Here is a 16,120-nt window from a genome sequence, read left to right as displayed (position 1 = left end):
ACGGCTCCCAGACGAGAGAGGCTATGTCTAATCTCTCCCACCGGGGCAGGGACCAGAGAGGTGGGAACCTTAAGCTGCCCCAAAGCTAAGGGTCTAGCTGCCCAGCTTTGCTCCTCACAGCGGTCCACAGGTGTTGGACCCTGTTACAAAGTGCAGCTCTCAGCAGCCATTGGAACTACTGGGTTTACATCGCAAGGTTAACACGATCCTCCAGTAATTCGTATTGCGTGCAAGTTTGAGAAACACCGCTCTAAGGCACGGCTTATCCCCTGGATAGAGCAGAGAAGAGAAAGCATCAGCCAAGCTGCTGCAGCTACACAGTCTTCTGCATAGTTGCGTTTTTAAATCTCAGTACCAAGCAGGAGGGATTAAATACAGTGCTCACAAAAATGAGGGGTCAGGGAACGTGCAGACACTCCAGGACTTTCAGCTTTTTGTCTAGCGCATTTTCACCAATGAAATAAAAGTTGGTTTTGCATCTCATCTGCATAATCAAACTTTCTTTGACTTGTCATTTGCTTTTCTGATGCTCTTGTTTAATAATAAAAAAAGTTTTTTATTGCTTCATATTCATTTTTAAATATCCCCTAATTTTTGTGAGCAGTCTGTGTGTGTGTGTAAGGATTAAATGCGCTGAACTTACATTGCACCTCAGACGCACAGACTGACCGTCACCGTACAGACACCACGCTCTTGCCAAGGTTGGGTGGTCAGGGCTGCCACTTACGTCAATGCACAAGCATCCCCGGGTCAGGTAGTGTCTCCCCTTCCCATCCTGGTAAACTGAGTCATAAGGGAGCTTTCTGCACAACACCCCCCAGGAAGTGTGCGGTGTGCACCACATGCTGACACACAGATCTGGAGAAAAAAACATTTGTTTCTGTTGTCACAGCGCAGGTTACAAGTGTGGCCAAACACCTGTATTAAAGCTACAACTGGAAACTAATTTTCTATTTATTCATTTTTTAAAAATAGCTCCTTCTTTTTATTACACATCACCCTTTAAAATGACAAACAGCGTTTTTAACAACTCCTTCACGCTACCATAACCCTTTCATAAACTAAGATACCAATGAAAGATTAAAAATCATCTTTTTCAAAAACTCACTGAAGGCCCACTCCAACCTAACTTCCTTTTTAAGTAAAAAGGGCTACTAAACAAACTGCACCCTTTGATTTTGTGCGAAATAAAAGTAACCAACTAAAACCTAAAACTCAAAAGATAAATTAAAATTTTTTTAATCTAAGACTCAAATTGCTCTTACTATATAGCTCGAGCTCTACTGCCCCCTGCTGGGAGAGCTGACTAACTACACACAAATCTTGACTGGCTGGGCCTGGGTACCATCCATCACTATACCAAGGTATTTTGACATTATTGCAATATTGTATTTTACATCTCCATGACCCTTATTTTATAACTGGAAACCTGTACTTCTTGATCCCTTGATTTACTCCACCCACCCCCTAGCCCCTCTCTGCTCTGGTAATCACTAGTTTGTTTACTGTATTTTTGAGTCGGGTTGTTTTTTTTGAGATTCCACCTATAAGTGAAATCATACTGTATTTGTTTTTCTCTGACTTTAATTTAGATAAAATCATACATCTGATAAGAGGTTAGTATCCAAAGTATATAAAGAACTTAGACATCTTAATATCAACAAAATCTGATCTAAAAACGGGCAGAGGACCTGAACATTTATCCAAAGAGGACATACAGATAGGCGACAGGCGAAGGGAGAGATGCTCACCTCACTAATTGTCAGGGAAGTGCAAATTCAAGCCGCAGTGAGAGATCACCTCATGCCTGTCAGAACAGCTATTTTGAATTAATCCACAAACAAGTGCTGGCGAGGGTGTGGAGAAAAGGGAACCCCCCTGCACTGCTGGTGGGAATGCAGACTGGTGCAGCCACTGTGGAAAACAGTCCGGAGGGTCCTCAAAAAGCTGAAGAACCAAACTGTCATATAATCCAGCGATTCCACGTCTGAGTATTTACCTCAAGAAAGTGAAAGCACTAACCCAAAAAGATACCTGCAACCCTCTGCTCACTTGCAGCTTCGAGTATACTAGCCAGACATGCAGACACCTGGTGTGTCCATCGAAAGGATGGGGACATTCCCTGTACCCAGGGACTTGCAGGGGTCACCAGATGGAGTAAAGCTACACCAACCCGCTCATTCATTTGCCAGATGCAGGTATGCATCTGTAAGCGGCACGACAACTACAGGGCACATCTCGGGTGTGTAGTGTGGGTGCTTCTGGTGCATGTGTGGGCGAGACACAGGTGACAGAGACAGAAGTCCCCAACCTGGGGAAGTTCACAGGCTCATGTTGGAGATGAACTGACGGACACGGCACGCCAGGCAGCAGGAAGCACCACAGCACGATGAGAAGTGGAGTAAGGGGCCAGGGTCCCAGAGAAGGCTCACCAGGGACTGACAGGAAGCGAGGGAGCAGGCCGTGGGAACATAGAGGAACAGCCTGCTGCACAAAGGCTGGGTGAAGGCCTTCAGGCAGAAGAGGACTCCACACAGCGCTGGGAGCCAGGACGAGAGGAGGAGAGGGCAGGCGGCTGTGCTGAGGACTCCGCGGTCCAGAGTGTGATTAGCTATCAGCAGGGCCCTAGGATGCTGACAGGACCTAAGTGGGGGACGGGGCAGGGGACAGGGCCAGCAGGGTCACCGGGGAACGAGGGAGAAGTGGCTGTACCCAAAAGTCCCCCGGGAACCCGTTCCCCCCATTCTCCAGTGGCTTCACGCGAGGATCTGGGGTCAAGACTCCAACTGCTGGCTTCTGAGCCACGGTTTCTCACAGCATCCTGGGCATACCTCAACGTCTAAAAGACCAACACACCCACAAAGTCAGAAAACACTTCACTCACTGATCCCCCGCTCACCTCAAAGAATATAAAATTCTCTTCATTTTTCCACCTATTGAAAAGTTCTTAAAATTTAATTTGCACTCCCTACTTGTAAAGTGACCGTACCTACTAGCCATCACGCAAAGCCACGGTTCCAAAGTGACACTGACACCTTGCAGGCAATCTGCTTAAGACCTAAATTCTTTTCAACTTACTCTCGTCATCACTGGAGCCACCAAGTTACAGATGATCTGTCAGAGTGACCGTAGTCCCCAAGTGTCTCCACCACCCATGACCCCCGCCACCTCTAAGAAAGTGGGATGAGCTGAGACCCTGCTCCAGTCCAGAGCGGCACCCTGGACATTCCCAGCACGCCCCCGATGGACCCCTGAACCTCTGCCCGGGAGATGGAAAAGCGTATTTGTGTTCCAGACTTAAAGTCCAGTTGTTTAAAAACACATTTAAAGAATGTTTTGTTCTTTAAGAAGGTAATTACCATCAACAAAGACCCTCTAAAGAAATATCTGAGTAGAAAAATCCTGAAATCTGCACATACCTCATTTACAACACACACATATTAACAAAAGGGGCGCAAAATCCTAGGAGTGTCAACAGTGGGCCCACAGTTGTGCTTTCAGAATGAATAACAAACAGTGGCAGGCTAAAGCGTGGCCAAAGGGACAAGGAAGCAGCAGTTCGGTTCGGACGGGGCATGGCTGAGACGGGCAGCCCCCCTCAGGAAGGGCGTGGGAGGCGGGGGCTGTGTCTGCCTTCCCAGGATCCTCCCAGCCCAGTCTCGCTGCACGGGCGACAAAGCCCCACGGACCAGAGGATTCCTGCTGGCACTGTGGCTGTCCTGGAGGTCCCAGGACAGGATGAATACAGAGTCTTCCCCACAGTAGGTGAGGTGGGTGGGCAAGAACCACCAGGTGGGTGCCTGGCACCAAACAGGTTGAAAAAAAATGAATTCCTTATGTGAAAAAATGTTTTACTAGAGTTAACAAGATGACCAAAAATACCATCCATTTAAGGGTCTGAAAGTCTAATCTTTGTCCCCAATACACACAATGCAAATTTTGTGATGCCAGAAATTATGTCAACATTTTCATACTTTACGACTTAATGGAGCTTACACACTCTGATCTGTGAGACCACAGCACATAGGTGACCAAGCCAAGACTGGACCTTCATTTAGGATAAAGATCTCGCAGAAAAATTTATTCATGACTCCCCTAATGATCATGGTGCATAAGCAGCCAAAAAGGATATGACCTGAAAATGCTTTAGTAACCATATAGTTTTCCTTTTTAATTGATTGTACGTCAAATTTTAAACAATCAGCTCACATTATAAGACAAACAAACCTTGCTACTAGTCAGTGTGTCTGATTTTATAACAGTTTCATGCTGATTTATATACTGATGCCATTCTACTAATAAAATACAGTAAGTAATGATAAGATGATAGATTCTGAAATACTAGACATCTCCAGATTCTGAGATACCGGTTTTAGGTATTATCACTGATTTAAAAAAAAAAAAAAAAAGGAAAAATATGGCTTTTTAATGTTTTTAATCGTGTTTATTCGGCTGATTTTTAAATATATAAACTCTAAAAATATATCAGATCAAGACTTTCCAATAATGGCTCTCTGCCAACATTCCCAAACCATGTCCTGCTAACAAGGACCCCACTGGGGGTGGAGGTGGGGGCGGGGCGGCTCTGAGACACAGACAGTGAGGAGGGGCCACACACAGCTCAGCGAGTCCAGTTCTGATCGGAATGCAGCCATGGAATGATTGTCCCCCACGGACACCTTCCCTCCCGTTTAAATTATTCTTCCATTCCCCCCCCACCCCAAAAGCCCTTCCTCCATCTCTAGCTCCAGTGTAAGACCTCACCCTCAACTGGCTCAGCTTCTGGAGAAGAAAAATCAAAATGCGATCAAAGGTAAGTTTACCACATCTCAATGTTAGCACTCTAACCACGTCAGTGACTTAATCACCAGTTGCCCAAAAGCATTCTTTGTTTCTTTTCCAAGAGGATGATGACTCTTCATACATTTCCTAAAAACAGAAGCATAACAGGTATTTAAAACAAAGCATTTTAATAAATGCAAATATATCTGAATAATGAAGGTCAATGAGTAGTGCAACTATTTAACTCGGCTTCTGTCTTAAGGCTCCAATAAACACTGAAGGAAGGCACTGAGAGCAGAAAAATAAGTGGGCACGTTCCCTGCCCTTTAGGACTCCCAGGCGCAGAAACAGGAGAGAAGCCATCACGAGACCCGGGCCACCCAGGGAAGAACGAACAATGACTCCCCCTTGGGACCAGGATAGGAGACAGCCTGGGCAAGGGCACGTGGGAAGGGTGGACCGTCTAACCCAGTGGTGGTCAACCTGGTCCCTACCACCCACTAGTGAGCATTCCAGCTTTCATGGTGGGCGGTAGCGGAACAACCAAAGTATAAATAAAAAGATAGACTTAACTATAGTAAATTGTTTTATAAAGATTTATTCTGCCAAACTTAGCAAAATCCAACATAAAGTACTTGGAAAGTAATTGTTATATGCTTTAACTTGCTGTAACTCTGCTTTATAAATTTTATAAAGTAAAGTTACTTCCCTACTTTATAAACCACCATTACTGTGGAACCGGTGGGTGGTTAGAAAATTTTACTACTAAGAGATACAAAAGTGGGCGGTAGGTATAAAAAGGTTGACTACCCCTAGTCTACACTTTTCACCTTTCTTTTCTTTCCAAACACACATACTACTCTCACACTTCCAAATATGCTACGCAAAAAGAAAGGCAGAGGGATCTTCCCATCAATTGTGACATTAAGTGACCTCCAGCAGAAGTCCTCAAACAGGCGTGAATGGCATTGCAGGGACAGTGTCCCCACCTTCTGCCCGTCTCACAGGTGACGGGGCAGCACAGGCTGCAACCAGCACCAGACAAGCACGCAGACAATGTCTGGAAGGCTGGGGGGTAAGACGAAATCCCTGTCTCTTCTTCCCCTCCGGTCAGTTCTCCTCCCGAAGGAAACTGTCCTCTGAACACCTCTACCCTGGCATCCCCACCGCCCAGGCCCTTACTGGGGTCCAGGCTCCCCCGCTCACTGTGGGCTGGCTGTCCCCCCGCCCGCCCCAGGCTCACAACTCATTCTGGGAGTTTGCTCTCACTCCACAGCCCGGGGCAGCCTGGTTCATGGCCAGCGGCCACAGAGCTGAGCAGATAAGACAGTCTCCATTCACAGAGCACCTCCCCTTACCCCAGTTTCCCCTACGACAACAGGCTCCCTCTTTACTCAGAAATCACGGTCACTAAGTTCCACAGGCCCTGGATCAGAGCCCAGTCGGTGCATCCCGACCGCTCAGTGAGGCTCCTGGGACACACCCCCCGACCCGGTCCCCTGCTCGGGGGTCCCCTGCTTGGGGCTCTGCTCCACCGAGCGGGTCACGCACCCAGAGCACTGGCACCAGCTTTGACCCGGGGGGCAATGCCAGGCTGAGAGTGCAGAACGACCCCCCGTCCATGTTCCTTTACCAGGGGAGAGACGTGGGAGGTGAGCCTCTCCATTTCTTCAGCATGCTCCACGTAACCAGAGAACTGTTTGCTCTTATTTACGGATCAGACAGACAGAAAGCAAGGCAGCATTTCCTATTTATAGTTTTAAATTCACTCACTAGGCAATTTCTCAGAGGCAATGCCCCACCCTCTTCTTTATCTAAAAGGACGGAGCTCTCGGAGGGTCTTTTGCCTTAAAGAATTTCTATTTTGGCAAATGCTGACTAGCCACACACTACGCCCACTCTCCAAAGGAGAGTTTCTCTCGTTCCAGGGAACCCTGATCCAAGGGAAAGGCCCAGACCGGGAATTCTAAGGGTCACCAGTTATTGTGTTATGGGGGGGTATATTTTTCATGCTTCACAAACCTTGGAAACAAGATCCTACACAAACACCCTATTCCACAGATAGGGAGCGCAGATTTTACAAAAACAGGAAGGAAGACCCACGAATTCAAGCTCAGTATATACTCTTACGCCCCATCTCTGAAAAATCCCTGAGAAAAATCATGTCTAGAGGCAGACTTAGATATTGTCTTCACTTACCTTCTTCCATATGGGCACCCTGGCTTTTAAAGCATCAATGGCGTAGCTCACAGCTTCAAGGGACGCTGCCCTGTGGGCCGAGGACACTGCGATGACAACGCTTGCTTCTGACACAGGAACCAAGCTTTCACAACAGGAAGGGAGAAAGTTACCACCTTCTTCAAATCTACATGTTAAAGTATCTACTATGGGGGGGGGGGGGAGTTCCACAGAAGCACTCTTGGAACTAAACATCCACTTCTGTTTCACCTAAACATGCAGTTTCACTGGAAAAGGGAAAGAAAACAGAATGTTCCTGGTTGCATTCAGTGGCGGGAGCGCCAAAGTCATGGCTAATTTGTTAGCATCTACCTACCCACTCAACCTGTTCTATGCCACAGGGAAGAAAGGGACCTTTCACCTGTTCAACAAGTATCTGAATCAGAGTCAAACCAACAAGGCACAAGCCAGCTAATGCTTGTGAAAGAAACAAAGTTACCAAATGAAGAATGCAACATAGACTTTAAAATATTAACTAGTGATACATACTAAACAATAGACTCAATAACATTAATAAAATTACAGTCATTAATAACAAAGTAACAACTAACAGAATAGGATAGATACAATCTCAATTGTTGGGTTCTTTCGAAAGCCTGGAAGTTCACTCTTCTCAGTGGTACAGAGAGGCAAGCTGATATAACCACCTACAAAGGACTTTACAATAAAAAGTAATTTTTTATACGGGTTTTTATTTGTTTTTTTGCACTTTTTATTATTATTATTATTCATTTTAGAGAGGAGAGGGAGAGATAGAGAGAGAGGGAGAAGAGACAGAGAGAGAGAAGGGGGAGGAGTTGGAAGCATCAACTCCCATATGTGCCTTGACCCGGCAAGCCCAGGGTTTTGAACCGGCGACCTCAGCATTTCCAGGTTGACGCTTTATCCACTGCGCCACCACAGGTCAGGCTTAAAAAGTAGTTTTTAACAGCCTGCCATATAAACAGAGTCTAGCCTACACAAGTTGTAAAGGCCTCAAAGACGTCAGCACACAGCAGCACTAGCTCTCTGGCTCAGGGCCCGGGAATCCCGCACATCCGGGCCCCAAACGCTACCATGGGGCACACGGCCTTGGAGACATCGGGAGGTGTCCCCACTGTCTGCCGGCATGGGCACAGCCCCTCCCATCGACACAGAGGAGTTCCACACAACTGCACAACCAGATTCAGCTGATAGCAGGAAACAACCCCAGTTCACTGGTCAATTGACAAAGGAAGTCATACCCAAGTCTATGGAACACGGCTATGTGTCTGACGGCCCATTTCTGCCTAATGTCACTGCAGAGTCTTCTGACCTCGTTTTCTGCCATCGGTATGTAGGCTTCATACTCTAAGCTAATGACTTTTTTCCCTTCGAAGTTATTTCTTGTGGTCCCTTAAAAAAAAAAAAAACAATTAAAATAAGCTTTCTCCTTATAAATAGAAATTGCCTATTGATAGAACAAAAAAGGGGTTATTTTTGTATAGACAAGAAGCACACCAATCTGTCTAAAAATTACTTTTAAATACTCTAAAAATAAAAACGGTCAGAAAAATGAAAGATGATTATAACAAAGATAAGAAAATAAAATGCACCCACTAGGCAAGCCAACAGAAACACCAGCACGACAAACTAGGATATATTTGTTTTCCAGCAGTATTTGATACTTAAGAGGAAACCATTATGTTCCCAGGATTATCATTAAGTTATTATCATCACCATTTTCCCCTCAATATTTGGAAAATACAGAATTCTTTCTGCCCATAATGACCTTCATCCTGCTCGTATTATGCCATTCACATGTTCATTTAAAGATTCCTAAAACAACACAAGAGCTAAAAGAACTTCTACCCACCATCTTGGGTACTCTTGGCTTACTGCTTGGGATCTTAGAACCCTGTGTTAACACTGAACATGAGAAACACCCGCAAGTTCTATTGTCTTGGGCCATCAGCAGATGCTGGGAATGTCAAAACTCACCCACAAACAGGGATATTGCGCCACAGAGCGGAGAAGTAACCAACTGTGAGACTTCATCTACGGAAAGTTTCTCAGCAGTGAATTTTATTATGTCTTTAGATTTCTCTTCACCTTCATTCATGTCTTTCCTATAAATAAGATAGTAACAAATCTTAACAGCAGTACCGGAGGCAAAACTTACAAGGCTGTGTTTTCAATTCACATTTTTTTCTACACTAGATGTGTTAGGAGGAGGCATGATTTTATCTGAATGGTAAAAAATAAGCAAGTGTTAAATTTTAGCAAAACAATGTTAATGATAAATCTCCCTAATGACTCAAGCATGAGATATAAAGGAATTTACCATTCACATCATCACTTAGAACAGAAGCTATTTCATAGGCCAATATCTTCTAAATTCTGGAATTGCTACCCTGTCTCCTGTCACGGTATGGCTCAGACATGCACACCTCCATCCACGCGCACGCCACCCGTAACCACTATGTAACCCAGCAGCACACCTAGAGCTGCCTTGTCCTCCCTCATCCATAAAGGGGGAGCAGAGAAGGTGACTGCACAGAAACTGGGCTCATCTCACCCGGGCAGAGCCCCGGCGAAGTAACTGAGGGAGTACCAGAATGAACCGCACACCTAGGCCCCAGCGACGGTACGGCACTCGTCCATCGAGTACTTGGCACAGGCTCACTGAGGGCTGGGCTGGGGACCGACCCACACACTACATACAGACCGGGGAGCAGAAGACTCAGTTCCTACACTCAGGGGGCTGCCCCTGGAATGAGAGATGCAGTAAGAAGAATTACAAGCAGGGATGACTTGTTGAAACAAACAGGGCTCAGACAGAGCATGGGGGCTGGGAAGGGAGTTATTAAGATAAGAGGTTATATTTAGAGTAAAAACCTGGTAAGATAAGGCAGCCCTTTAAAGACACAGGGGACAGGCCCCCAGGCAGAGACAGAGAGAATGGCAAATGCAAGGCTGTGGGACAAGAAAGAGCATGACCTGCCCCAAAAACTATGGGGGGAGGGGGGGGGCTGAAAGCCAGGAAGTAAGCACTGGGTGAGGGGCAGAATGGATGGGCTGGGGCTGGGACTGGGGCTGGGGCTGGGGCTGGGGCTGGGTAGGCAGGCCGAACCACGCGGGCCACGAGGAGTCTGGAGAAAATCAGAAATCCTGTGGGGTTTCATCCACATGAACAGATGACAGAAAGAAGACTCAGAGAAGTGAAAGGACACATTCAAGGTGACTTCAACCAAGGAATCTCACTAAACCTCTGTCTTTCCCTGGTCCTCCAGCTACTGAAATGAGCAATTACTCCTATGCCGCTGGATTCCAGGACATTTCAACCTCTGGGACACGCCACCCAAGCTTCATCTCCATCCTTGTATAGTGCAGTAATTACACGTAACCCACACACAGTCCATGAACTTCGAACCATACCAAGTTCCCACTCCTTGATGCTATAAAGACAGATTCTAAACTACACGCTCTAAACCCTGTCAAACACACACACATGCTGCTGAGGAAACCTCATCTTTGCAAAGAACAGCTCTAACCATCACACACATATACCTAACCGTAATGAAAGCCCATATTTTCTGAATAAATTCCAAACTCCAAAACACAGCATTTTTCTAAAACCATAGACATGATAAGGTGACCACAGTTTCCAAATAAAATAGAAATTCATGTCTAACAATGAATTCTTCTATTATTTCTAAGTAGTAGGACTAAGAAAGATCCAATCTCTACAGACAAGTTGGGCAATGTGCTCTGCAACATTTACTCTCCATGTTTGGGTGAACAAAATAAACAGGCCTCCTTGGCGTGTGCCTTCCTTTAACAAAACCAAGGTTTCAGCACCGAATAGGATATTTACTCCTGATAGTGGAGAAAAACCTATCAAATTAAAGAAAGTTTCCTTTCATTCCTAACTTACTGAAGTTTTTCATTAGACATGATTGTTAATTTCTGTGTTATTTACTCTTCAGTTGACAATAAATTAAGCCTTGTTCTGCCTGTCTCTGTAGATTATACTGAAAACTGTTCTTATACATATGCCTGCTCAGATATGGTCTATGTCAGGGGTCAGGAACCTTTTTGGCTGAGAGAACCATGAACACCACATATTTTAAAATATAATTTCGTGAGAGCCATACAATGACCCCTGTACGTTAGGCATTATCCAATAAAAATTTGGTGTTGTCCCGGAGGACAGCTGTGATTGGCTCCAGCCACCCACAACCATGAACATGAGCAGTAGAAAATGGACTGTAATACATGAGAATGTTTTATATTTTTAACGTTATTATTTTTTTTTATTAAAAATTTGTCTGTGAGCCAGATGCAGCCATCAAAAGAGCCGTATCTGCCTTGCGAGCCATAGGTTCCCAACCCCTGGTCTGTGTTGTTTGGAAAGATGGAGTGATGACATGGGTCCTTGCCCCACCTGTAACACAGCTTTAATAATATTGTGCTCTCTCTCTCTCTCTCTCTCTCTCTATATATATATATATATATATATATGCACACACACACATACATTATATTACACACACACACGTATGTATATATAAATATACCTGGAAAATGGTAAGCTTTCTTTTTAGGCACAGTGATCTTTGTACTTTCTGGTTCTGTAATTCTTCCACATTTCTCTGTGCCCAGGAGAGCTGTTATCCAGTACTGATAAACATATTTGTGAAAAAGTACAGTGTCCAATAACCTGAGTTCTAATGCTGGCCCTGCATCTTATAGGTACGTGATCACTGACATGTCTTGAAACCTCTCTATGTCTCCTCTCCTGCAAAGTAGAGACATGAATGTTCCAGCATCCAACATTATGCCTGGCACATAATAAAATCTCAATAAACCATGTGAAGGGACTTCAGTTCACAGTGACATGAAATGAAGCCACTTACAACAGAACTGATGCAGACAGGACAGGTAGGTGTTTGTAAGTCCGCCTGCACTGGCGAAGGGCTGCTGCCTTCACAAGGAGCTGGGGTGGGCACACAGCCAAAGCACGCCGCATACCAGCAATCACCTGGAGGGTCCTTCCCCACAAGACTGGCTAAGAAAACTGTAGCTCACGTACTCGAGAGTCTCCACAGCACTACCCTCCACTAATGGGGGGGATGATGGCAATTTCATCGCCTGACCGAAGCAGGAGGAGTTGATCTCCAAGTTCGACATATTCTTGACGGACAGCCAGTATCACCTGACCTCTGACATCAGCCAATCTGAAGGGAAACAAGCCCAATGAGAAGTATCAATGCTGTAGTAAGACTTAAATGTCTTCAGCTGCAATGGAAATTATTACATGAATGTTACTTTGTGAAACACTGTCTGCAGAGTTACTAATTAAAGCAACAAATTCTTCAGAGAAAGGGCATAGCTATCCACTGAAGAATATGCTTGTCATAAAAAACACAGCAAACTGCTAACAGCTCTTTATTGGGTATCCTGTGTCTTGGAGAATTAAACAAACAAACCAAATAATAATAATAATGATAAAATTCAGACCAAGTTAAAAAGAAAACATTTCTAATCCCAGGAGCCTTCTAAGTATACCTTGGAAGTTCCTCACAAGACCAGGTGTCTGCTGACAGGTAAAATTAACTAAAGGTAAAGTGTGATACAAGCCCCACCAGGTGTCATTAATTATCAGGGGGCTTTAAGAGCAACTTAAAAGATACAAAAGAAAAAAGAAAAAAAGTAGTGGTTTTTCTTCTGCATACACACTGTACGGTATCTTTTATGTGTTAAACATCTGTATGGACTTAAATGACACTACTAATACTGCTAAATATAAGGTCTACCGGAAAGTTCTGTCTGTTTTTGGAATAAAAAAAAAATACAAATTTTTCTTACCGTCAATAAACTTTATTAAATAATATAATTGCCATTATTATTAATGATTTCTTGCCAGCGTGAGGGCAATTTGTATATCCCATTTTTGAAAAATGTTTTCTTTTGATGTGAAAAATTGAACCAGTGCTTGTTTGATATCTTCTTCATTTTTGAATTTTTTGCCCTTCAAAAAATTTTTGGACAAAACAAGTGATAGTCGGAGGCTGTTAAGTCTGGGAAATATGGTGGATGCGACAGACATGCTTCTGTAGCATTTCTTCCTTGTTGAAATTCATACAAATTACAGTGGCGTAAATGAACTTTATCAGTAGCCATGGGTACACTATCGCTTCACACATAAGACTAATGTGAATCAACTTTGTTTTAGTTAATTTGCTACGTCAGTATGTATACATTAAGTGATAAAAATAGAGAGGCACATACGCGCCAAATAAACATGTGCTTATGTGTCGAAACTTGTTGTGATAGAAATGAACAGAACTTTCCAGTAGACCTTATACCTTCAGAGAAACCATTTTTATAATTTGTTCCAAAAGAACTTGGGGTAGGAACCAGACTAGGAAAGTCACAGATTTTCAATACTACCAGAAAAAAAAAAATCAAAACGCCAATTCAGCAGCCCCAAGGGTTTATCTCACATTTTCCTTTTAACCTTAGAGATTTCTATTTCGACTTCTCTAAAGAAACAACAGGACATAAATGTTTAAAGTACATATTTTCAACCAGAACTTGTGACAATGTTCACTTAATGTTATAAAAAATGCAGAATTGCCTGACCAGGCGGTGGCGCAGTGGATAGAGCGTCGTACTGGGATGCGGAAGACCCAGGTTCAAGACCCCAAGGTCGCCAGCTTGAGCGCAGGCTCATCTAGTTTGAGCAAAAAGCTCACCAGCTTGGACCCAAGGTCGCTGGCTCGAGCAAAAAGGTTACTCGGTCTGCTGAAGGCCCGCGATCAAGGCACGTATGAGAAAGCAATCAATGAACAATTAAGGTGTTGCAATGTGCAACGAAAAACTAATGATTGATGCTTCTCATCTCTCTCCGTTCCTGTCTGTCTGTGTCTGTCTATCCCTCTCTCTGATTCTCTGTCTCTGTAAAAAAAAAAAAAAGCAGAATCTACATTTTCAATAGTTTGCAAATTACAAAAGCAAGTGTAATCATGCCCCTCTGGGTACTGTGTTTTTCCAATAAACCATCTTTAACCTTCCTTAAGGCATTGGGCATTTTAAAACATAGAATTTATCTTGTTAGTGTACACAGTTCCAGAAAAAATAGAACGAATGAACTCTTTTAACAATACAGAAATCAAAATTAATTTTTTTTTCTTTTTACTTTTATCACTTATTCATTTATACATTTTAACATTACAGTGTCAGGCACATGCATCCTGCACGTTAACTACCCTGGATGTCGCGTTTCTATCTCGTTCCACAGCTGCAGCGCTTTTATTTCTTGTGGCACAGAAATGGTCTCTGAACGAATTCCTGTGATTTCAGCACTTTTTGCAAAATACAACACTTCAACCTGAAAGGAGAGAAACTGTTAATACCAACACAGTCCTTTTCCGACTATCTACGCTGAGTTCTGTTTTCCAAATAGTAATTTTTTATCAAAGACGAAATTTCGTAAGTTGGAGGAAATTTAAACCACCCATAGAAATGTCGACATATCTACAAGTTCAAATTCTGAAAAAGATTTATGTTTGAAGCACAGCACAACACGCCCTAATTTCCGGATGCTCTTCAGTTTTCCAAATGTCAGTGTGCCACAGCCTAACACTGTCCCCTTAGAAACCATCACATTAAGTCAGTCTTGTTACCTGGCATAACATTCTAGCACCTTTTATAAACACTTAAGCAGGAAATGCATGTCTGAGGGAAGAGGTGAATTACGCAAATAAAATAAATGCTCCTTAAAAGTGAAAAACATGTCTTTCATGGTTGTCACCTGGCCTTGGAATCTAGTCTGTGCCACAGGAAACCCAGCTGCCCAGGGTGAAGTCACACAACCGACCCACCCTGACATTTCTACAGAAGCAGGCGGTCTGAAATACAGGGCAAACTGGTATTTCCTGGGGCACACCTGTGCGGTCAGCCTGGTGTCCTAAGGGATCCGACCAGGTCCTGGGGCCCACCCGCCCTCGGAGGACATTATTCTCCACCGCAAATCAGAGGTTTGCAAACCACAAGGTAAGCACAGGTCTTCTCATTAAAGCGCGGGTCTTTGGTAGGAAAACACTTTGCAAAGCACAGGACTGTCGGACCCCTAGCCGCCGTGCACCTGACACCGATACAAAGTAACATTTCCTGTAACGTGCAATTGCAAAAGATAATAATGGGCTAGGCTGAGGTTCTCTGAAAGCAAAAGGAGGTCGAGAGACTACGTATCTTCCTAAAGAAAACCTGTCTCCGTCAAAACGAATAAGCTGAGAACAGGGGCAAAGGTCGAGGGCGTCTCCGGGCACCGGCGGGTCCCGGGCGCCGGCCACAGGACGCGACCTGGGCAGGGGCACAGCCTCCGAGGCCGGGAGGGGCCGCAGCGCCCAGGTGCCCGTAGGGAGGGGCGCACGCGTCCGGGAGGGATCCCCACCCTGTACCTGGCACCGCTGCACCATCCCGTCCCAGCTCGCGGCTCCGGGGTCCCGGCCGCGGAGGCGGAGACGCAGGCTCCCCAACTGCGCAGGCGCACCTAGCGGCTCCGCCCGCCGCCCGCACAGGGCATGCGACCAACTAGCTCCGCCCATCCTCGCGGTGTCCCGGCAGCCCGCCCAGCGGGAAGGTCAGGTTCCACTGGCACGTGGGTTTCGGAGCGGCGAGAGCTGAAGCTGTCACCGTGGGAGCCGACCGGGCCATGCACGCGTCTCTGCAGACGAGAGGCGAGCCTGGGCCGCAACCCCCAGGACACGTGCCACCTGCGTTGGGAAGCGGGGCTTTTCCACCCGCGCACCTGTAGGCTGCTCTTTCATCGCACTTTCCCTCTGCCCCGCCGGCCGGGGCGCGGTTGCTGGTCCTTAAAGACTACGTGCATTCAGCGGATCGGATGTCCACGTTACCGGATTGCCGGCCGCCCGGTGATTTGTCCGCGCAAGACCCCATCCAGCCTTTCCAGCTGTTTACCAACAAGAAGTCTGTGTTTGCTCGCGGGTTGGTTGCGGTGGATTTGCACGGAGCGTGCCTTCCCCTGGACCTCGTCGGCCTGGGGGTGCGAGGCTGCCATGCAGCACTAACGGTGACTCGGGATACCGGGTGTCCTACAAGGGACAAGTGTCAC

General features: G+C 45.4%; 1 protein-coding gene across 1 annotated transcript; it reads right to left on the bottom strand.

The window, feature by feature from the left end:
• Positions 1-4,422: 4,422 nt before the first annotated feature.
• MOCS2 (molybdenum cofactor synthesis 2) lies at positions 4,423-14,374 on the bottom strand. Its single transcript, XM_066377836.1, has 6 exons — positions 14,253-14,374; positions 12,074-12,218; positions 8,980-9,107; positions 8,244-8,394; positions 6,982-7,105; positions 4,423-4,929 (listed from the first exon to the last, which is right to left on the bottom strand). The coding sequence occupies exons 2-6, from the start codon at positions 12,169-12,171 to the stop codon at positions 4,861-4,863; spliced, it is 570 nt and encodes a 189-aa protein (XP_066233933.1). The 5' UTR covers positions 12,172-12,218; positions 14,253-14,374; the 3' UTR covers positions 4,423-4,860.
• Between the last annotated feature and the right edge of the window lie 1,746 nt (positions 14,375-16,120).

The sequence above is a fragment of the Saccopteryx leptura genome, chromosome 1 (genome assembly GCF_036850995.1).
Source record: "Saccopteryx leptura isolate mSacLep1 chromosome 1, mSacLep1_pri_phased_curated, whole genome shotgun sequence".
Classification (NCBI taxonomy): Eukaryota; Metazoa; Chordata; class Mammalia; order Chiroptera; family Emballonuridae; genus Saccopteryx; species Saccopteryx leptura.
Note: the sequence above shows the minus strand (reverse complement) of the source record. Positions and strands in the feature narration are given on the sequence as shown.